This window comes from Columba livia, chromosome 15, assembly GCF_036013475.1.
Source record: "Columba livia isolate bColLiv1 breed racing homer chromosome 15, bColLiv1.pat.W.v2, whole genome shotgun sequence".
NCBI classification, from domain to species: Eukaryota; Metazoa; Chordata; class Aves; order Columbiformes; family Columbidae; genus Columba; species Columba livia.
In genome coordinates, this window is record NC_088616.1 from 7,094,288 (window position 1) to 7,114,154 (window position 19,867).

Genomic DNA, 19,867 nt, shown 5'->3' on the forward strand with positions numbered 1-19,867 from the left:
GCCCAGGGCATTTTAATAGGAAAAACGGCGCTGAACATCCTCTGGGGACGGGAGCTGACAATCTCTCAGGTTTGGGACAGGCCCCCGGACTGGGTCTCACTCCTGCTGCACCCTGGTTGCCAAAGTCCCTTTACCGAACCTCTGATGGTCCCAGTCCCGAGATGACCCCTCCTCCTGGTGTCCCATTGCCCTGGGAGGATGTGGCTTGTGCCAGCCAGGCTGTGCAAGACAGCCCTGAGCGCGAGGAGCCGGCACCATTCCTGCTGCTGGGCTTGTCACAGGCAGTGCCGGAGGAAGGGACCTGCCACCCTCCGCACCCCGCCCTGCAGAGAGGCATCGGCCAGAGTGAGGAGGGGCCTGCGGGGCAGACCCTGGCCAGTGGCCATGCTGGCCACCTCTCCAGGCAGGAGAGCCCGGCTCCAGAGGGCCAGGCCAGCCAGGTGACCCACAAAGGCTTCTGCGGTGCTGGAGCCCTTGCCAGGGTGATCCTTCTCCCAGCCTAGCACCAGCAAGCCACCAGCAGGAATTTCATAGCCCTGCTGGAAGCCAGAGCCAGCAGCCAGCAGCCGCCTGTCCACATAGAAGCGGTACCGGCCCTGGCTGGAGGACCAGGTGAGGCAGAGGTGGTGCCACTTGCCATCCAGGAGCGGCATCACCGGGAGCTCCCGAAAAAACCCATCTCCGATGACGAAGCGTGCGGAGCCAGGGAGGTCCCCACTGTGGTCACGCATGGCCAGCTTGCTGCTGCCGTCCTCGGTGACATAGGAGAGGAGGGCACCAAGGTGGGGGGCTGGGGTGGCCAGCCAGGCACAGAGTGACAGTGCCTGCAGACCCCCGTGCAGCCCTGGCCCCAGGATGGCCACATTCTCAGCAGAGGTGTTGGGGAAGAGCAGGACACTGCCGGTGTGGCAGGTTGGGGAGGTGGGCGCTGGGGCAGGGGGGCTGTACCTACCCTCTGCTGGCTGCTGTGGGGCTGGTGGCTGCTCCTGGGTGACCATGGTCATGGTGAGGAGTGCTGGTGCCATGGCTTGGGGTTCCAGTGCCGCATCACCAGGGGGGTCTGCATCCTCCTCAGGTGCTCCACCAGGCCCAGCATCAGCTGGCAGCGGGTGATGTTTCTCCTGCCGGAGTTGCTGCCACCACCTTGCCTTCAGGTGCTGGGGGCTGGCAGTGCTGGGGGCCACCCAGCCCTGTGGCTCCTGCTCCCAGCTGTGGGCAGCATCTGGCAGGCCGTGTGGCTTGGAGCCAGTGTCCGCCGGTGCACCTGGTGGGTGGGTGAGTGGGCGGTGGGGCAGGTTCAGGACACCCACTGTCCTCTCCAGCCGCTTCAGCCTGCGGTGCAGCCGCCGGCCAGCAGAGGCCAGACGGGCCAGCTCAGCACCCAGGGCAGCCTGGGCAGCGGCAGCCGCCTCCACCTGCTCTGCCAGCACCTGGAAGCGTCCGTCGATGTTGTAGGAGATGTTGTAGTTGCCAGCGATGCTCTGGAGATGGCTCAATGTCACCTCCTGGAGCCGGTGAAGCTGCAAGGGAGCGGGGTGAGGTGTGGTGAACCCCCATCCTCATGCCTGGCCCCTGTGGTGCCACTGACCACCAGCCTGGCCCAAAGCACCGAGTGCCCCCCTGGAACAGGCCTGTGCCCCCTCCCCACCCTGGGCACCCACCTGCTCCTCCAGCCGCCGCAGCCGCAGGAGCAAGGGGCCGGGACGGGCTGCGGGTCTCGGCGCCTGGGTCAGGCCACCCTGCATGGCAGCAGCCAGGAGCAGGCAGAGGGGCAGCACTGTCCCCGCCATGCTGCTGCCGGGCGCTTTCTGCCTGCACAGCAGGGCCAGCCCTGGCCCCCGCATTGCCCCCCCGGGGTGGCCTCCACCGTGATGAGATCTGCAGCCATTGCTGGCGTGTCCCAGCAGCCACCAGCACCAGGGCTCCCACCCCTGCGGCCCTGGGCCAGGCACTCTGCGGGGGCGGTTGGCCCCTGCCCAGGAACTCCTGGGGGCTCCAGCTGCCCAGATCAGGGGCCAGGCTGGGGTTGCTGAGACATGGGGCAGGGGGAGGTGTTGGGGGGTACCTGTGGGCACATGGTGTGTGGGCCAGCTCCTGGAGAGCAGCAGGGTGGGGAGTCTCAGACTAATGCACTGGATACAGGGGAGGGTGGGCAGGCAGGGCAGGGCTGGACAGGGCAGGCAGGGCAGTGCACACTGTGCAGGCAGCGCAGGCAGCGCACACCGTGCAGGCAGCGCACACCGTGCAGGCAGCGCAGGCAGCGCACACCGTGCAGGCAGCGCACACCGTGCAGGCAGCGCAGGCAGCGCACACCGTGCAGGCAGTGCACACCGTGCAGGCAGCGCAGGCAGCGCACACCGTGCAAGCAGCGCACACCGTGCAGAGAGCGCAGACCGTGCAGGCAGCGCAGGCAGCGCAGACTGTGCAGGCAGCGCACACCGTGCAGGCAGCGCACATCGTGCAGGCAGCGCAGGCAGCGCACACCGTGCAGGCAGCGCACACCGTGCAGGCAGCGCACATCGTGCAGGCAGCGCAGGCAGCGCAGACCGTGCAGGCAGCGCACACCGTGCAGGCAGCGCAGACCGTGCAGGCAGCGCACACCGTGCAGGTAGCACAGACCGTGCAGGCAGCGCAGGCAGCGCACACCGTGCAGGCAGCGCACACCGTGCAGGTAGCGCAGACCGTGCAGGCAGCGCACATGGTGCAGGCAGCGCAGGCAGCGCACACCGTGCAGGCAGCGCACATCGTGCAGGCAGCGCAGGCAGCGCACACCGTGCAGGCAGCGCACACCGTGCAGGCAGCGCACATCGTGCAGGCAGCGCAGGCAGCGCAGACCGTGCAGGCAGCGCACACCGTGCAGGCAGTGCACACCGTGCAGGCAGCGCAGGCAGCGCACACCGTGCAGGCAGCGCACACCGTGCAGGCAGCGCACACCGTGCAGGCAGCGCAGGCAGCGCACACCGTGCAGGCAGCGCAGACCGTGCAGGCAGCGCACACCGTGCAGGCAGCGCACACCGTGCAGGCAGCGCAGGCAGCGCGGTGCAGTCGATGCATCCAGCCTGGGGCGCACCGGCCACCAGGGGGCGGCAGCACGTGCGCGCCGCAGCGCTGGCCGTGGGCGGGGCTTCGGGAGAGGGGCGGGAGAGGGCGGGGCTTCCAGCCGGGGCCCCGCGCTGCCGGGGGCGTGTCCTGTGGCGTAGGCGGTGACGCGGCCGAAGCCCCGCCCCGTACCCTTGAGCCGGCGGCAGAAGATGGCGGCGGCTTCGACCCTTGCTCGTTGGATCGTCCGGTCAGGTGCGACCGGCCCCGGAACTCGGGTGGCTCTGTGTCTCTCCTCTGGGGCTCAGCGTGTCCCCATGGTCGCTCCCTGTGTCCCCCCGCCGTGGGTTGGGGTGTCCACACGCTCTCCCTTAGTGGGTTGGGATGTCCCCCGTGTCCCCATGTGCTTCCCCAGTGGGTCAGGGTCCCCCATGTCCCCCGTCGTGGGTCGAGGTGTCCCCCTGCCGTGGGTGGAGGTGTCTCCATGCCCTGCTTCAGTGGGTCAGGGTGTCCCCATGCTCTCACTGGGTCAGGTGTCCCCTTGCCATGAGTGGGGATGTTCCCCGTATCCCCCAATTATGGATCAGGGTGTCCTTGTTTCCCCACCCCGTGTGCCCAAGCAGTTTTGGGGAGCACATCCACACCTGTGCCCTGCCCAGCCCTACCTGCCTGTGTCCCCCCAGGTGTGCTGCCCCTCAGCCGCCGGCCCCCGGCGTGGGGCAGAGCAGCCCGGCAGCCCCCTGGCCTCCCACTCGCCCTGGCACGGGCCTTCAGCAACAACAAGATCCTGGTGGAGCTGGACGAGAGCTCAGGTACGGTGAGGGGCGTCTCAGCGGTGTTGCCCCCCACCCACCGGGCTGCCAGGAGTCGTGCTGTCCCCAGCATGGGCACAGCTGCAGCACCCAGGCTAAGCACTCCATGAGGCCCTTCTGGGATAGGGTGGTGGTGTTTGGGAGGGGACAAGGGCTTAGAGTGCTTCCCATGTGCTGGCCGGGGCAGCAGTGCCAGCAGGCTCGGAAGGTGTGTGACCTACTTGGCACAGAATGTTTGCTGTGACAGAAGCTGGAGGTTTGACCTTGTCCTGTTGGGCAGCGTGACCCTGAGGGTGGCTGGTCCTTGGGACACACATGTGCTCGTTCATGCTCCAGTTCACCACTGTCTGAGTGAGCCCAGTTGCGGGCAGGTCTGGGTAAAGGCAGGGTCCTGCTCTTGGCCCCACCGCTCTGGGGGCGTTTTGAAGAGCCAGGAATGGGAAGAGACAATGAGGGTGAGCAGGGACTTGGGTGAAACTCCCTTGGGAAGGGCAGTGGGTGCTGCTGTGGTTTGGGGATTCTGATGTCTCTGTGTTTACCATGGCACAGGTGTCGCCACAATGAAGTTCAAGAGCCCCCCGGTCAACAGCCTCAGCCTGGACTTCCTCACCGAGTTCTGCATAAGCTTGGAGAAGCTGGAGAACAACCGGGCCTGCCGGGGCGTGATCTTGACATCTGTATGTGTTGTCCTGAGCTCGGGGTGTGAGCTGTGGGGCAACGTGGCAGGCATGGATGCCATTCCCTTGCTCATGTTTGGTCTCTTGCCCCCCTGGTCACTGGCATGGAAGGGCTGGGAAGCAGCTTTGATCAGCTCCAGAAGGAGGGGAGGGAGTTCTTGGAAGGATTGTGCTGTTTCTTCTGTTTCTAGCAGAAGAATAACAACCAAGTATTGTTGTCATTAAAATCAAAGGCGCTTGTCTGCAAATGTGACACATCCCTTGAGATCTCTTGAACTGCCTGGTAGGAGATGCCACTGTTTATTTTCAGATGTGATGTGGGTATGAGGTGGTGCCTTGGAGTGGGACAGGACAGGTTCTGTGCTGCAAACAAAAGAGTCCCAGCTCTGCAGGACATGGTGGTGGGATGATCCAGGCTGTGGGAGCACTGTGGAGGTTGTTTCAGAACCCCCAAGGACCCTGGTTTATGCCATATTTAATTATCACTTTCTCTTTCCTCAGGCTGCCAGGCCGAGTGCATTAGAGGGCTAAAGGGTCATCCTGAGCAGTGATTCTCAGTGACATTTGTATTTTCCTGATTCTAGGCCATCCCCAAAATTTTCTCATCTGGCCTGGACATCACTGAGATGTGCGGCAAGAGCACAGAGCACTACGCCGAGTTCTGGAGAGCTGTGCAGGAGATGTGGCTCCGGGTCTACGGCTGCAACATGGTGATGATTGCCGCAGTCAATGTACGTCCTTTAGATCCATCTCACTGGTCAGCCCCTGTGTTCTGTCACTTGCTGCAGCTTGTTTGCGCTGCGTGGGCAGAGGCAGCCAAAATATCAGGCTTGTCAGTGCTGAAACAAGTGCAGGGATGTATTTGTTGGGACGTCTGGGCAAAGCACATGCCTGTTGGTTCAGCACATTGGGGTGTAGGCAGGTGTGGAAGCGTGAGGTGTTGCAGGCTCCATGGAAGCTGCGGGCACTGCTGGAGTATAGCAGTGTTTCGGCTGTGGTGGAGACCTTGCTCAGCACTTGTGTCCTGCCGGTCAGGGCTGAGGTGCCCTTTGTACAGCAAAAGCCATACCCAAGAGATTGGCTGTGCATCTGTCCTCCGGGCAGGAGGACCAGGAGGAGGCCTGAGTAGGGTTAAAAACTCATGTAGGGTTACAAGAAAATGCCACAGTAAATCTCTGCTGCAACCCAAGTAACATGGATCAATTAACTAGATTTCCAGGCTGGAAAAGGCAAGAAATAAAGAGCATTAAAAAATGAAGAGCTAAACCTTGGTAAGCCTATCAGAAATCTTCTTTAGGGCTGTTTCTTATCAGGTCATCAGAGACTTGGGTGCCATCTGCTCTGTCACCCTCTGTCTTCCCTGCTCTGGAGGAGACAGCGAGGCTGGGGGTGCAGGGCCATTTGGAACCGTGACCTCAACTCTCCCCTTCCTTCTCTTTGCCAGGGGTCCAGCCCGGCGGGAGGCTGTCTCATTGCCTTGTCCTGTGACTACAGGATCATGGTGGACAACCCCAAATTCAGCATCGGCCTGAACGAAACCCAGCTGGGCATTGTGGCTCCCTTCTGGTAGGCCAGTGCCTCCACTTCTAGTGTCATGTGTAGGTCTCTAAAAATAATGAATCTTCCAGTTTCTAATCAGTTTAACTGTCTGCTGAGATGTAGTTTTATGTGTCAGTGATCAGGTAGTTGCAGCTGCCAGAGACAGCACCTCATTTTGTTGTCCTGTCCTGTGTGTAACTGAAAAGCTTTTGGGCTACAGAATATTCTCACATCCCTCGCCAGTGAGGACCTCAGTTCTGACTCTGCACCCAACTCCAAAACCAGTTCTGGGAGATCTCTGAGGTCAGGCTCAGTCTGGGAGTACACTTTTCCCTGGATACACACCATGCACCTGCAAAATCCCATAGTTGTGTGGATCTCTGGAAGCATAGGAGCACTGATATACTAAGGCATGGACCCTTGGTTGCCCTAAAAATGTGTAAATGTACTGTTGGAACGGAACTTTCATGTCACAGCAAGTGGGCACAGCTGGGACCTGCGCTCTGGGGGTAAATGGAGCAGTGTCATGGAGAGGAAGGGGGAACTCTGTTGGGGTGATACTGAAAATGGCTCTGCCTGCCTGACTCTGCACAGCGCCGCTGAGCCCGTAGCTGCTGCTCAGAGACCCATGCCCGGGGAGCAGGACCCAGCATGCTCTTAGCTTCCGTGTCTGGGTGTGTCTGCTGCTGGGTGTTTCTTTCCCTGACCATGGCTTTTCCTCCTGTCTCCTCCAGGTTTAAGGACACATTTGTGAATGTTGTGGGACAGCGAATTGCTGAACGCTCCCTCCAGCTGGGTGCCCTCCACCCCGCACCCGAGGCCCTCAAGCTTGGCGTTGTGGATGAGCTGGTGCCAGAGGAGAAGCTCCAGGAGAGGGCTGCGGCTGTCATGGCGCAGTGGCTGGCCCTGCCCGGTAAGGGTGGCACCTCCAGCAGAGGAAGAGGGGATCTGATCTGGGTGGGAAGGACAGGTACCGGGGCTGCTACCTGCAAGCACCTAACAGTTTCAATTTAAAGGGAAAGGTGTGGATGGCTGGGAGGTAGGATAGTCCTTAAAAGGGGCCTATAATATAGACGGAGACAGACTTTTTAGCAGGGCCTGTTACAACAGGACAAGGGGTGATGGTTTTAAACTAAAGGAGGGGAGATTCAGGCTAGACATGAGGAAGAAATTTTTTACAATGAGGGTGGTGAAACCCTGGCCCAGGTTGCCCAGAGAGGTGGTGGATGCCCCATCCCTGGAGACATCCCAGGCCAGGCTGGATGGGACTCTGAGCAACCTGATCCAGGTGAAGATGTCCCTGCTCATGGCAGGGGTTGGACTAGATGAGCTTTGAAGGTCTCTTCCAAACCAAATTGTTCTATGATTCTGTGAAAGGTCAGCACAGTGGTCCAGCCAGCCCTGGGCTAGCAGATGGGCTCGCCAGTGCCCCCACACAGGAGGACACTGCGCTGGTTGTGCTCTGCCAGCCCTGCTGAATCAATCCAGAGATGCCAGAGCTCCAGATACAATATGAACCTTTGTGTCTGTCAGTGGAGGTGTTACTCCAGGAAAGCTGCTGTGGAGTTGGGGGAACGGGCTGGGTGAGAGTGCTGGAGTGGCTGCCAATTTGCCATTGCAGTCTGGATCGTCTCTTGGCACTCTGCTGAGCTGGGGCTGGCGATGGGGATGTGAGGACAGACAGAAAGTACAGATGTAATGTGTGTGTTTGGGCTGCTCCGTGACTGGTTTCTGGGCTGGGACAGGGCTCTCTGTGGGCCAGGACTGGATCTGAGGTATTCCATCCCATGCCACGTGTCACCCTTCAGCTGCTCTTTCTGTAGAAATCTGAATCAACTGGGCAAAAATGGAGAGGTCCCAGGACTGTCACTTTGTGTCCCAGCCTTGGCAGAGAGTCCCTGAACACCTCTCTGTCCTGCTATTCTGGCGTCAGAGTGGCACCTCAGCCCCCAAGAGCGGGGAGCACATCTCTGCTCTGCTCTTACCAAGCAGATCCTTCCCCAGAGCCCTAAGTCAGAGCCTTGGGAGTCTGTCTGGGTGAAGGTGTCTGTTGCACCCAGGTGCTGGAGCAATTCAGGTTTCCCAGTGAATGGAGAGGCTGGTCACCGTTTCACCATCACAGCTGCAGCACACTGAGAGTATGCATGCAACATCTCTGCAATAGATGTGCTGCTGCACGACTTGTTGTCATCTGTCTGGGTAGATGAGTTGTTTCTGCACTGAACAATACAGATCACAATTTATTGCACATTAATTTATCCACTTCAGCTTCCAGCTGATGGGGTTTTCTGACACCTTTCCCTGCTGGTCTAAAGAGCCCTTTGGTGTGTGGCACCTCCTTTTCGGTAGCACCTGCATATGGTGGCAGTGGCTGAGAGCTGGTCAGGGGTGAGGACCACGCATGTTCCCATCCTCACTCTCCTTTCCGCAGACCATGCCCGTCAGATCACCAAGTCCATGATGAGGAAGACGGTGCTGGACCGCCTGATATCTCACCGGGAGGAAGACATTCAGCACTTCATCAGCTTCACCTCAAAAGAGTCCATCCAGAAGTCACTTCGCATGTACATGGAGATGCTGAGGAAGAAGAGTGGCTGAGGAGCCAGCCCTCCAGGGCCTGGTCCAAGGAGCTCAAGTGACCCTCCAAAACGCTGCAGCAGCTGTATGCTTTCACAGTGAAGCTGTCTGCAGTGTCAGCAATTGGTGATGTGCTGCCTTCTCCTGTGGCCACCTCAAGCGCCCCTTCCCCTTAGTCCCCACAGAGTGCCTGACACCACTGCTGCCTTCCTGGGAGCGGGGAGAGCTGCCTGCTCGCTGCCCGAGGAATGGACAGGGAGAGCATCTTGATGCTGCTGCGGCCTAAGCCCTCCGGTCCTTGGATATCCTCCCTCCTGTCCAACAGCTAATTGTGAAATGAGATTTCTCAATAAATTCTTGATTATGTAAGACGTGGATGTGTCATTCCTCAGCATGGCTGTGGTCACTGCTTCCTGGCTGGTGGCCTGTCCCTGGGCTTCAGGTCCTGGTGGGCTGGGGGGGCCTGGGCATGGCTGGTGGCCAGCTGTGACCCTTCTTGGAGCAGACCGGACGCTGGGCTGGTGGATGGGGCTGCCTGGAGCACTTCACGGGGCTTGGTGGTAGAGGCTGGAGCTGGATCATGGTCTGTGGCTGCAGGAGGAGCTCAAGCTGTCAGCTTCACCTCAACTGGGTAGTGGTCGCTGACTGCCAGGGCCTGGGGGAGGGCAAGAGGTGGGGAGGTGTAATGCAGGGGTTCGGTGAGCCCCAAGCCCCTTGTCATGCTGGCAGGACGGCTGTGATTGCCCTGCCAGACCCTTCTGCCTGTGGGGGGAGATGCCGTTTCCCCAACCCCAAGACACTCAACACACAAGGCTCCAGTTTTGTCACCTCCCATGGAGAGATGCCCAGGTGTGGCCTCCCTGCATCTCACTCAGGAGTTCTGTGCCAGCTATGGGTGGCTGAAGATAGGCTATGATTGCCCCAATGACCTGGAGTCCTGCCCACGCCTGCCAATGAAAGGCCACAAATATCCCCATGCGTCTTATCCCTTCCCCACAGGGACAGGCAATGACTCCAAATCCCCCCTCCTGTTTCCACCTGTGGGTCCCTTGTCACCCTGAGCTCCCCATTAGCCGTCTTCTGGCTGCTGTGTCCCTGGAGGGGAACGAGCCTCACACAGGGCTGTGCTGGCATCCCACCTGGCCTGGGGCACACATGCTGTGGCCAGAGCCTACTCAGGGTGCTGCTGGAGCTGCTTCGACTCTGCATTTGGGCTTTTTAAATGCATCAACTATATGGCCACTGCCTAAACCCGAACAGATGCTGGCAGCCCCGCAGCTGGCATTGCCCAGAGCAGCTTGGCTTAGGCACCTGTTTGAACCCCAGGTTTGCGATCCAAGCTCACCTCCTCCTGCTCCAGCTGGAGAGCACGCTGGAAATTGTAGACAGCAGCTGAATTCGGCACGATGCTTCTCTTCAGCTTGGCACCGCATACCACGATCCTGCCAGGGAGACACGGGGGGTGGGTACTGCTCCTGCCTCTGTGTTTGGCTGCTGATGGTGCAGGACGGGCAGGGGACCCCAGGGTGCTGGGGAGGGGACTGTGGTGGCACTCACCTGTCGTAGGCACAGTCTGACCTCCCCACGGTGGTGTCAGTGCCATCGGGGAGCAGCCACTTGAAGACATCGCTGGTGCGCAGGCGGACTTTTGACCAGTCACTGGGCTGGACGTAGGAGCAGTCGGCATTGAAGTCCCCCAGGAACATGATGTTCTGTGGTGGGAAGATGGGGGGGCTTGTGCTTGTGGTGGCTGGGGAAGGGGCTGCCCCCGACACCAGCCCTCCCATGGGGCCAGGGTATCCCCGTGGCAGGGGACGGGGCAGGAGCAGGGTCCCCATCCCAGCACCCTTGCACTAGCTGTGCTCGCCTCAGAGCGGGGACCTGACATGGGTCAAACAGTCCCCAAAGCTCAGCGCCCACCCCTGATACCACCCCCAGAACAGGCAGCACTCACATCAGTCCCCCACTTGCTGACAATGGCCAAGTAGACATCGTAGAGTGCATCGATCTCGGTGACAGCATCACGTGGGGCTGAATGCAGCGGCACCAGCACAAACTCCTCCACCTCTGCCAGGGGAGAGGGATGTCAGCCCCACAGCCACCCCATGCCACTGCCCGAGGCCACTTGTCCCCCTGCTTACTGGTGCTGGGCACTGAGACCCTTAAGATGAACGGCTCCCGGCTGAAGACATCCTGGGGGTCCTCGTATTGATAGGTGTCCACCACGGACACGACGTCTGTCCTGTGTGATCAAAGGGATGGTGACCCTGGGGCTCAGCATGGCCCCTGTGTTCCCTCCACGGTGTCGGTGGACTCGTAGTGCCCCATTACCTGTAGATGAAGAGGTACCTCTCCTTGTAGTTCTCCCGTCCCAGGGGGCCGCTGATCTCATAGTCATACGGGGATGTGGACACACTGTGGAGACGCAAAGGCAGGACAGTGACATGGCTGGTACCATCCTAGGGTGGCCTCAGCATGGCCAAGGGCTGGATGGCCGTGGGGTTGGCACCAGCTGGTCCTGCTCTGCTGTCCCCATAGACCACCATGCCCTGGCCATGTGGTGACATGGGGTGCAGTGGCTCTGAGCCACCCTGCTGTACCTGCCACCTGAGGATGGCTTCTTGAGCACGGTCAGCCACAAGCAGGACACAGGGTGGCTCCTGCCACCCCTTTCTCTGTAGGGACGCTCCCCACCTTCATTTGCAGCAAAGCTAAATTAGGTTAATGAGCAGCCTGGGGCTTCGTGGAGCCTGGCGTCATCCTCCCTGCTGTGGCTGCTTTGAGGTGGTGCTGGAGGGGACACCAAAGGGGCGTCCCTGCTCAAGGAGCACTCACCGCCTTTCAATAAAGCAGAGGTAACCTTCACCTGGCCCTGACCTGTGTCCTCACACAAAACAAGGTCAGCATCCAGCCAGCAGAGGGGCTGCCACCCCACGGTGGCCAGTTCTAGCCCACCACAGCAGCCCCTTTTCCTCCGGGGGTGCCTGAGCTGCTCAGAGCATCATCTGCTGCTGGGTCTATCCTGGGGTCCCTTGGTCACTCACAGGGTCTTGGAGTGCTGGAGCCTGCCCTCTTCATCCCCCATCTCGCTTCTGCCTTGTCCTGTTGGATTCTGGAGATGGAGGTGTCAGGACTGTGGTTCCTTTTTATCCCATGTGCTCTGGTGGGGTTGCAGCTTTCAGACAGGTTTTGTGCTGCCCATATCCCCTTTCCTCTCCCCAGATTATTCCTGGTGGCTTTGTCAGTGCCTGCTCAAACCTTCAGCCCCAGCACTTTTCTCCCATTCCGCTTTCCAAAAACAAACCCTCTGCCAATGGACGACTTTTATTGGCCTTTTACTGCTCCAGCAGCTCAGTCCTGGCTCTGCTCGTACCTGTTGAGCTGCTCCATGAGCTGGGTGACGGCGCTGAGGTCAGCATCACGCACCTCCTGCACCAGCACCATGTCATAGCGGTGCAGGATCTGCGGGGGTAAGAAGGACAGTGATGGTGAGAGGGAGCCTGGGGCTGGCACAGGGCCACCGTCACCCACCTGTCTCCCAGGTGGGCACCCTGACATGGGCTGGATGCAGCACCGCAGGGACCCACATGTCCCTGGGTGCCAGGGCAGGTGTCCCCATGGAGGGCTCACAGGGACAGCAGGGTAAGCCTGATGTCCCACCTTGGTACCCACCAAGCCTTCACCCACCCATGACATCCCCAGCACTGGGATGCCATCCCATCCATGGCCATATGTCCCTGGCACAGGAGCCACATTTTGGGTCTGCCCCAGCACACAACCCGTCCCCATGTGGCACCAGCTGCACTCACGCTGATAATGATGCCTGCCACTCCCTCGTTGGACATCTTGGTGTCACCGAATGCCTGGATGTTGAAGGCACCGACACGCAGTGCGGCGGTGGCCAGGCATGGGAGAGCCACAGTCAGCAGGCACAGTGCCAGCACCATGGTCCCCATCCTGCCGGGAGCGATGCTGAGCCACAGGGATGCAGCGATGGGAGCCAAACTTAGAAAACTGCTTTGGATTTGGGGATAGAGCAAAAAACCCTATGTAGTTCCTTCCTAAGCCCTGGTGTGCAGCAGTGTGTCACAAGCACTGCCCAGAGTAGCCTGTGGAGTTGGCACAGACTGCCCGCCGGCTCGCCAGTCCCAGGGGAAGCTCAACCCCATCGCGCCGCGGTGAAGCTACCCAGCAGCTCCCAGGATCGCCCAGCACTGCTCCTTGCTGGGACATCTTCATCACCTACCAGCCCCAGCCACCACCACCAGCACTCCAGGCTCCATGTCCTTAAACCCACCACTGCTGGGGTAAGGGAGTAACTCCTTGTCTCAGCTCGTCCCAGCTCATCCCAGTCCCTCCCGGTTCGCAGCTGAAGGTGCAGAGCCCAGACCCGTCCTTACCTTGCCAAGCACGCAGCACCTCTGCCTTCCCAGCAGCAGGGCGAGTGGCTTTATTCCCGGTGGAGGTGCCGGCAAAGCAGGATGAGTCGGACACCCCCGTGGGGGTTTGGCACAGCTCTGGGCTCCCTTCCTACATTGGGAAACCACAACCCCACAGGGCGACAGGGTGGGGCCAGCACAGGCACCCCATTGCCGATGCAGCGAAGGTTGGACAGGGGTGCGGCACTGGGACATCCCGGGGCTGGGTGGGGACCCAAGACTCAGGGGGCTGCAGCTGGGGTGGCCCTGGTCACAGCACAGGGCACAGCAGCCAGGGGCAATGGCCTTAACAGGGTTAATTCAGGTGCTGTAATTAGATGGGGGAGAAGGAAATGGTGGGGTGTTGGGGTCAGGCAGGCTGAGCACCACCAGCCTCAGCAAGGGGGGCAGCTGCTAACCCTCGAAGCAGTGTCAGTCGTCACCCAAAACAGCCCCACTCGTGACCCAAGCAGCCCTAGATGTCACCTAGAGCAGCCCCATTGGTGACCCAGATCAGCCCCACTGGTAACCCAAAGCAGCCCCAGTGGAGCTGGTGTCCCCCGCGATGGCACATGGCGTCACGGCAGCATATGGCTTCACCCCGGCTGAGGGAGCTGGGGTGGGTGGGGTGGTGACGGCTGCTCATGCCAGGGCTTGCCAGGCTCTCGCGTGCGCCTCCAGGTTTTACACCCAGTCACGGGATGAGTCTGGTGTCCCCTGGTGCTGTGGCAGCACCGAAACCCCACCAGGAGGCACAGAAACTCCTGGGAACAGACTCATGTCCTCTGCCTTCCCCCACCCTCACCATCAGCACCCTGTCAGCCACCCCACAGCCAGGCAGGCTCCAGCAGGATGTGGTCCCCAAGTCAGTGGAAGAGCATTCAGTGAAGGGACTGAATCGTGCCCGGAGCCTCCCAGGCTCTTCCTGGTGTCCCCGCTTTTGACACCAGCAGCTCAGAGGGGAGTGACACTGTCCTGTGGATCCAGGGCTCCTGATGGCAGGAGGGAGACCCTGGTCCTGGGGACCTTCCTGGCTCCAGCCCTGGTGGCGCTGCTCCTGGCAGGGTGATAGGGGGCTCAGGCCTGGGGAGTTGATGGAGGGACTGAAGGGACACTCCCTCCAGAGCTGCAGGGCTGGAAAAGGCTCGTTTTTTAATGGAAGCAGAGAGCATCCCACTCCCACAAGATTCTGAAGAGCAGCTCCTTGCAGAGACGGTGGGCTACTTGGCTGGTGCTGGTGGGCTGTGGGCTCCCACGAGGGATGCAGGTGCCTGCTGGGGTGTCCTGGTAGCTACCAGTGCAGGGACGGGCTCAGCGGGCTTTCAGGGTCACCTCCACTGGGAAATGGTCGCTGACAGCCAAAGCCTGGGTGTGGCAGGAAAGCAGAGAGGCAGCTGAGCTTGTCTGGACCCACCAATGCTGTTGTGGCTGTCGGGGACCCAAATGCTCAGCTCCAACCCCAAAATTTAGACTGGACCCCAAAATGCTCTGTCTGGAGCATTGCATCAGTGCAGGGGTTGACATTGGGTCACCCTTGGGTGCACCCTGGGGGACAGGGAGCCCACCCACACTCCTGGGAGGCGTGGTGGGTGGGATCCAGTGCTGATGGGCTTGTGTCCCCTGACCCCTCACTCACATCCTTGATCTGCAGATGGAAAGTCTTCTGGAAGTTGTTGACGGTAGCAGAGCCAGGCTCGATGTCTTGGCGCAGGGCAGTGCCACAGGCGACGATGCTGCCAGGGCATCATGGGGGTGTCAGAGCCCACTGGTCCCCCTCACGCCAGCCCCTACCCCGCCGCCGAAGCACCCACCGGTCATAGGCACAGCTGGTGGTGTCAGCGACGGTGGTGTCAGCGCTGTCAGGGATGAGCCACTCACAAGCACAGAGGGAACGCAGGCGGATGGATGGCCACTGGGCACTGGCCACATAGGAGCAGCCGGCGTTGAAGTCACCCAGGAAAAGGATGTTCTGCAGGGGAGTGTGCTGTGCCCCTGCCCACAGACCTCACGGGGCAGCAAGGGCTTCCTAAAATCTTACCAGATACCCCCAGGTCTCCCCAGCACAGGAAGAACAGCCCCCAGTAATGGCAGCGGAGCCACACAGCAGCTCCATGCCGGGACAGTGTCAGGGTGGCACCCGCTCCAGTGGGTATGAGACGTCTCCCGTGGGACACATTCGCCCCAGGACAACCACTGGGACATGTGGTGGCTGTACCCCCACCCGCCTGGCTGCCCCAGGGAGGAGCTGAGCTTCCCGCTGCCCCTTACATTAGTTGCCCACTTGTTGACAACGTCAATGTAGACATCGTAGAGCGCGTCGATCTCGGAAGCTGCGTTGCTGGGCTCGGCGTGCAGGGGCACCATCACAAACTCCTCCACCTCTGCCAAACAGGTGTCCATCAGCCCCCAGCTTGGGTGCAGCACTCAGGGAGGGAGTGGGGACCCCAGAGGACCAACCCAGGGCAAGCCTCAGCTACTGCCCAGGAAAAGCTGCCAAGGGAAAGAGTGTGTTGGCTTTTGTGGTCTGCCCGTTCTCCAGGCCAGGATTTCCAGCAGGGAGCTGCATCTCTCTGCACATGGTTCGGGGTTTGGTGCTTGCTTCCCACCATTTTTTTTCAAGTCACCATGGTTTTCGGAAAGAGACGGGTGGGAGAAAGATGGAAGTGTGTGTGTGCCCTGGGGAGCTGCTGGGGAGTTAGAGGTGATGGCACAGAGTAGGAGGTGGCACAAGGTGGGAGGTGACACGTGACTGGAGATGGCATATAACTATAGGAAGCAGATGGTGGGACATGGCCCAAGACGGGAGGTAGAAGGCAATGGGATGTGGGACATGATGGGAAACAGCTGGAGATGTGAGATGGCACACAACTGGGGACAGTGCATGCTGGGAGGCGACAGGCAATGGTGTGAGGTGGCACATGGAGGGAAACAACAGGCAGTGCTGGGCTGGGATCGAGGACTTCTGGGCACCCACAAGTGGGAGAAGACCCCTCAGCAGTGGAGGACTCAGTGGAGCCCCTGAGCTGGGCTCCAGGGCCTGACCCCCCGCCTGGCAGGCACAGCTCCGGGCTCAGCCCCGTGTGGAGGGCACCCCATGCCAGGTCCGAGCAGCCCCCCACACCATCTGAGATGCTGCCGTGTGCCAGCTCTGCTTACGCGTGGTGGGTGAGGAGAACTCGACGATGAAGGGCTCCCTGCTGAAGGTGTCGGTCCCACAGGACTCACAGCCATCATCATAGTAGTAGCTTCTCAGCACGGAGACCATGTCCGACCTGGGGGAGAAGCACTGGGCAGCCCCCAGCACTGTCCCTGCCACAGCCAGGGCCTCCACGCGGGGGTACCAACCACCCTTCGGGAGCCACTGCGGGGGGACAGTGGGTGACACGAGGGACGCTGGATCCTGGTGGCATCCTTTTACCTGTAGATGAAGACATACTGCTCCTTGTAGCTGTTCCGACCCAGTGGGATGCTGTCCAAGAAGCTGTATGGGTGCCGGGACATGCTGGGAGCCAGATGTGGAGAGGGTGAGAGGAGGGTCCCAGTGCCCCCAGCACCCACTGGGCTCTCTCTAGCCAAGCCGGGGGTGCCCTGGCACAGTGAGATGCTGGCCAGGATCTGCCCCAGTGTCCAATTTGCTGGCACCTCCTGCCCTGTGCCATCAGGGTCACCTGTTCAGCTGGTCCATGAGCTTCTTCACGGCTGTCAGGTCGGCATCCCGGACCTCCTGTACCAAGGTGATGTCGTACTCCAACAGGATCTGGGGGGGACAAGCTCAGAGCTGCTTGCCCCTGGCCGAGAGCTGCTCATGGGGGCACCTGTGGGTGCCTGGGCTGGGCTGTGAAGGCTCCAGATTGGCAACAGGAGGGCAGCAGGGACCCCAGAGCCAGGGAGGGAGCTCCTCTGCCAGTGTGCTCTGGCTTAGAAGGACCCTGGGGTGACATAGTGCCCTCTAACACCCATCTGTCTACCACCCACCATCCCAGCAGCTCCTCAGTCAAAGGCTGCTCAGAGTGAGGAACCTCAACAGCATCACTCCTCCTTGGTTGGGGACCAGCAAGAGTGAAAATGGCCCAAGGTTGGAGATGATGGCAGGGAAAGAGCAGATGGGTGAATGGATGGAGGCACGGATGGATGGATGGATGGATGGATGATATGGATGAAGGCATGTATGATTAGAGGCATTGGTGGATGGATGCACAGATGGATGGGTAGATAGATGGATGGAGACACAGATGGATGGACGGGGGATGTGGACAGGTGGATTGACGGGTGGGTGTGTACACAGATGGACACACAGATGGACAGGTGCCTGCAGAAAGCTCGTGTTCAACTGCCCCAAGCTGGCTGCGTCCCAGAGACCAGAGAGTAGCCACAACTGCTCCTTCCCCCCAGCACTCACAGAGACGATGATATCTGTGATAGTCTGGTTGGACATCTTGCTGTCCCCAAATGTCTTGATGTTGAAGGCGCTGATCTTCAGCATGGTGACCACATGCAGCAGGAGAGCTGCAACCAGCAGCGACAGCACCAGCTTTGAGGATTTCATCCTGCATGCACAGGGGCAGGGATGGGCTCAGCCTCCCTGGCTGGCAGGGGAATTTGTCACAGATAACAAGAGTGGTCAGGGTATTCCCACTGGCCATACTGGTTTTGCTGGGAGGCATCGGTTTTCCAGAGAACCAACGGGACATGTGTATGGTGCACCCCTGTCCAGCCATCCAGCTCCTGCCTCACGTGGGACCTCATCCTGCCTGTCCCTTCTGGAGGAGGGGCAGGCTGCTCATGAGGCCAGAGCAGGTAATTCACTGGCAAAGGAGCAAATGCCATTTCACGGTGACGCAGAGAAGTCACTTCCTCATTCACCGCACTCAGCCCGGACACCTCTCCTGGCCCAGGGTGGGTGGCAGTGGCTGGGGACACAAAGGTCCCTTGGCTTGTCCCTCTCTCACCCCTCCCCAGGTCTGCACCGAAGACTCAAAAGGCCCAATAGCAGCTGTGCTGGCACAAAGCAAGGAAGGGATGGATTCCCACGCCTCCCCAGCTCTTACCCCGCCTGGAACATCCTCACCTGGTGTGTCCTGCCCCCCTGTCCCCCAGCACAGTCCCTGCCTCATCCTCACCCAGGCTGGAGTCCCCCAGGACCCCCCACCGAGGCAGCGCGGTGGCTCTGACCCATGCAGAAAAGCATTTGGGAAGTATTTCCCGTGGCGCTCAGCTCCTTGGGGTAATATTTCACCAGCAGGTGGGATGTGAGTCCTGCCCAAGCCCAGGCGTCCCGAAATCCTAGTCCCTCCGGGAGCCCCAGTAAGACCCACAAGCACCCCAGCTTTTGGCACACCTGACCCGGGGAAGGGCTGGCTGCCCCCGGACTTTTTCTCCTGGGGCAGCCACTCTAGTTAAATCCTCACCTTTCCCCTCTTGCACCCTCGCTGTGGCTGAAAACACTACCATCTGCAACGCCGCAGCCCCTCCAGCTGGTAATGCAGCTATTCGGTAATGCCATGATTTGGTAATGCTATAATTTGGTCACACTACAAACTGCCCAAGGCCCCACGAGTCCCCTCCGCTCCCAGGGGACACAGCCACCTCTGCAGCTGCCTGGGCAGAGGTACCGATAGAGACCTGCATCCATTCCGGGTGGTGCTTGTGAGCTGTGCCTGAGCTTGGCCTCGGCAGAGCATCTTGGCAAAATTAAGCTGAGCTGGAGAAAATTATATTGGAGAGGGGAGTGAGCTCCTGGGGCACAGTAGGAGAGGGAAGCAGGACGTACCTTTGGTGTCGTCTGTGGTCTCTGGAAGGGGAAGGAGCTGCACCTGCATTTATGGGGAGGGACGTGCTCACCTTGCCAAGCGGTTGCCCAGCCAAGAAGCGTGCAAGGCCGCGGGCTCCAAATGGCATTTTTCATGAAGATCTACTCAGTTAAACTAAACAACTCTTTCAACCAGTGCCAACACCTCCTGCCACAGGTAAGGCCGAGAATGTCTGAACTGATAAAAATGCTGACAAGAGGTCTGCAAGGTGTAAGTGAATCCCAGAGACCCCTCATGGGGAATGGCAGCTTTCCAATACAGGGTGTGGACAGCTCTCACCCATCACCAGCTGCGAGTATGCGGCTGCGGAAAACATGCAGGCCGACTCAATGTGAGTGATAAAGCATGATTCAACTTTATTGCCCGAAATAGCGCGTATTTGTACCAAACACAATAATTATGCATACTTGTCTCTATCTAATAGGCTTAGCACTAAAAAGGATACATTTACTTATACCACCTACTTGGGTTTAGTTAACTATGCACAGTCCGCATTCCTTTGACCCTTGTCTCTTCAAGAACATGCAGACCCTGCCTTACTCAGTACTTTTCCATTTCCCCCTTCCCCACGGCCTAATATTCAAGCTAACTAAGGCCTACTTATGTCAACTAAAATGGGCTCTGCTCGTACGGTTGCTCGGTGGACTCATGTCCACGCTCCTTGAGCCAATCCCTGACAACCAGCCAGTTTCTCTTAAAACGTGTTTATTTCACCAGCTGTTCCCATCCAGCACTCCACATTTCCAATGAGCTGTTTTCAGGCAAACGTGCTGGGGCTCAGGGGTGCCCAGCACTGGGGGCTGAGCACAGCCAGTGCACCCCAGCACAGCCCCACCAGCTTTGGTCTTTGGCCGCGGAACCAAGGCAGGAATCCCGAAAAACGACAGGACCCTGCTGCAGCGCCCATCCACGAACATTCCCAAGCAGGTCACCCCGGGCCAGCCCTGGCCCTGCACACCCCCTGCTCACCCCGGCCCGGCCGCAGTGGCCTTGGC

The 19,867-nt window shown here is 59.8% G+C and overlaps 4 protein-coding genes across 5 annotated transcripts; 1 reads left to right on the plus strand and 3 right to left on the minus strand.

Moving 5' to 3' along the window:
* Positions 1-31: 31 nt before the first annotated feature.
* On the minus strand, positions 32-1,942 carry PTX4 (pentraxin 4). The gene is made up of 2 exons (XM_065030802.1): positions 1,662-1,942; positions 32-1,520 (listed from the first exon to the last, which is right to left on the minus strand). The coding sequence occupies exons 1-2, from the start codon at positions 1,842-1,844 to the stop codon at positions 276-278; spliced, it is 1,428 nt and encodes a 475-aa protein (XP_064886874.1). The 5' UTR covers positions 1,845-1,942; the 3' UTR covers positions 32-275.
* Positions 1,943-3,145: 1,203 nt separating this feature from the next.
* Positions 3,146-9,013, plus strand: ECI1 (enoyl-CoA delta isomerase 1). Its single transcript, XM_013369009.3, has 7 exons — positions 3,146-3,294; positions 3,723-3,851; positions 4,401-4,528; positions 5,113-5,259; positions 5,973-6,094; positions 6,802-6,980; positions 8,499-9,013. Exons 1-7 carry the CDS (start codon positions 3,252-3,254, stop codon positions 8,663-8,665), a joined length of 915 nt encoding a protein of 304 aa, XP_013224463.2. The 5' UTR covers positions 3,146-3,251; the 3' UTR covers positions 8,666-9,013.
* Positions 8,295-13,293, minus strand: LOC102096443 (deoxyribonuclease-1-like 2). 2 transcript variants are annotated; one of them, XM_005508493.2, is made up of 9 exons: positions 13,045-13,181; positions 12,454-12,658; positions 12,018-12,106; positions 10,976-11,059; positions 10,786-10,886; positions 10,599-10,711; positions 10,202-10,356; positions 9,990-10,086; positions 8,295-9,299 (listed from the first exon to the last, which is right to left on the minus strand). In XM_005508493.2, exons 2-9 carry the CDS (start codon positions 12,598-12,600, stop codon positions 9,249-9,251), a joined length of 837 nt encoding a protein of 278 aa, XP_005508550.1. In that variant the 5' UTR covers positions 12,601-12,658; positions 13,045-13,181; the 3' UTR covers positions 8,295-9,248. The 2 variants fall into 2 exon arrangements, with proteins under 2 accessions (XP_005508550.1, XP_064886881.1); XM_065030809.1 differs by lacking the exon at positions 12,454-12,658 and having other exon boundaries at positions 13,045-13,293.
* A 904-nt stretch (positions 13,294-14,197) lies between these two features.
* On the minus strand, positions 14,198-18,908 carry LOC102085225 (deoxyribonuclease-1). Its single transcript, XM_005508425.2, has 9 exons — positions 18,833-18,908; positions 17,462-17,609; positions 16,731-16,819; positions 16,481-16,564; positions 16,219-16,334; positions 15,331-15,443; positions 14,874-15,031; positions 14,699-14,795; positions 14,198-14,427 (listed from the first exon to the last, which is right to left on the minus strand). Exons 2-9 carry the CDS (start codon positions 17,606-17,608, stop codon positions 14,374-14,376), a joined length of 858 nt encoding a protein of 285 aa, XP_005508482.1. The 5' UTR covers position 17,609; positions 18,833-18,908; the 3' UTR covers positions 14,198-14,373.
* Between the last annotated feature and the right edge of the window lie 959 nt (positions 18,909-19,867).

What these genes read in the sequence shown, in the direction of transcription:
- PTX4 (XM_065030802.1), bottom strand. Translation starts at nt 1,844, where the DNA reads ATGCGGGGGCCAGGGCTGGCCCTGCTGTGCAGGCAGAAAGCGCCCGGC. An exon ending in TGCGGCGGCTGGAGGAGCAG is followed by an intron (nt 1,521 to 1,661) that starts GTGGGTGCCCAG and finishes GCTCCCTTGCAG; the next exon opens with CTTCACCGGCTCCAGGAGGT.
- ECI1 (XM_013369009.3), top strand. Translation starts at nt 3,252, where the DNA reads ATGGCGGCGGCTTCGACCCTTGCTCGTTGGATCGTCCGGTCAG. An exon ending in GGAGCTGGACGAGAGCTCAG is followed by an intron (nt 3,852 to 4,400) that starts GTACGGTGAGGG and finishes ACCATGGCACAG; the next exon opens with GTGTCGCCACAATGAAGTTC. An exon ending in GCAGTGGCTGGCCCTGCCCG is followed by an intron (nt 6,981 to 8,498) that starts GTAAGGGTGGCA and finishes TCCTTTCCGCAG; the next exon opens with ACCATGCCCGTCAGATCACC.
- LOC102096443 (XM_065030809.1), bottom strand. Translation starts at nt 13,278, where the DNA reads ATGTCCCAGTGCCGCACCCCTGTCCAACCTTCGCTGCATCGGCAATGG. An exon ending in AGGTACCTCTTCATCTACAG is followed by an intron (nt 10,887 to 10,975) that starts GTAATGGGGCAC and finishes TTGATCACACAG; the next exon opens with GACAGACGTCGTGTCCGTGG. An exon ending in GGTCTCAGTGCCCAGCACCA is followed by an intron (nt 10,712 to 10,785) that starts GTAAGCAGGGGG and finishes CTCCCCTGGCAG; the next exon opens with AGGTGGAGGAGTTTGTGCTG.
- LOC102085225 (XM_005508425.2), bottom strand. Translation starts at nt 17,608, where the DNA reads ATGAAATCCTCAAAGCTGGTGCTGTCGCTGCTGGTTGCAGCTCTCCTG. An exon ending in CTCATGGACCAGCTGAACAG is followed by an intron (nt 16,565 to 16,730) that starts GTGACCCTGATG and finishes TCTGGCTCCCAG; the next exon opens with CATGTCCCGGCACCCATACA. An exon ending in CAGTATGTCTTCATCTACAG is followed by an intron (nt 16,335 to 16,480) that starts GTAAAAGGATGC and finishes CTTCTCCCCCAG; the next exon opens with GTCGGACATGGTCTCCGTGC.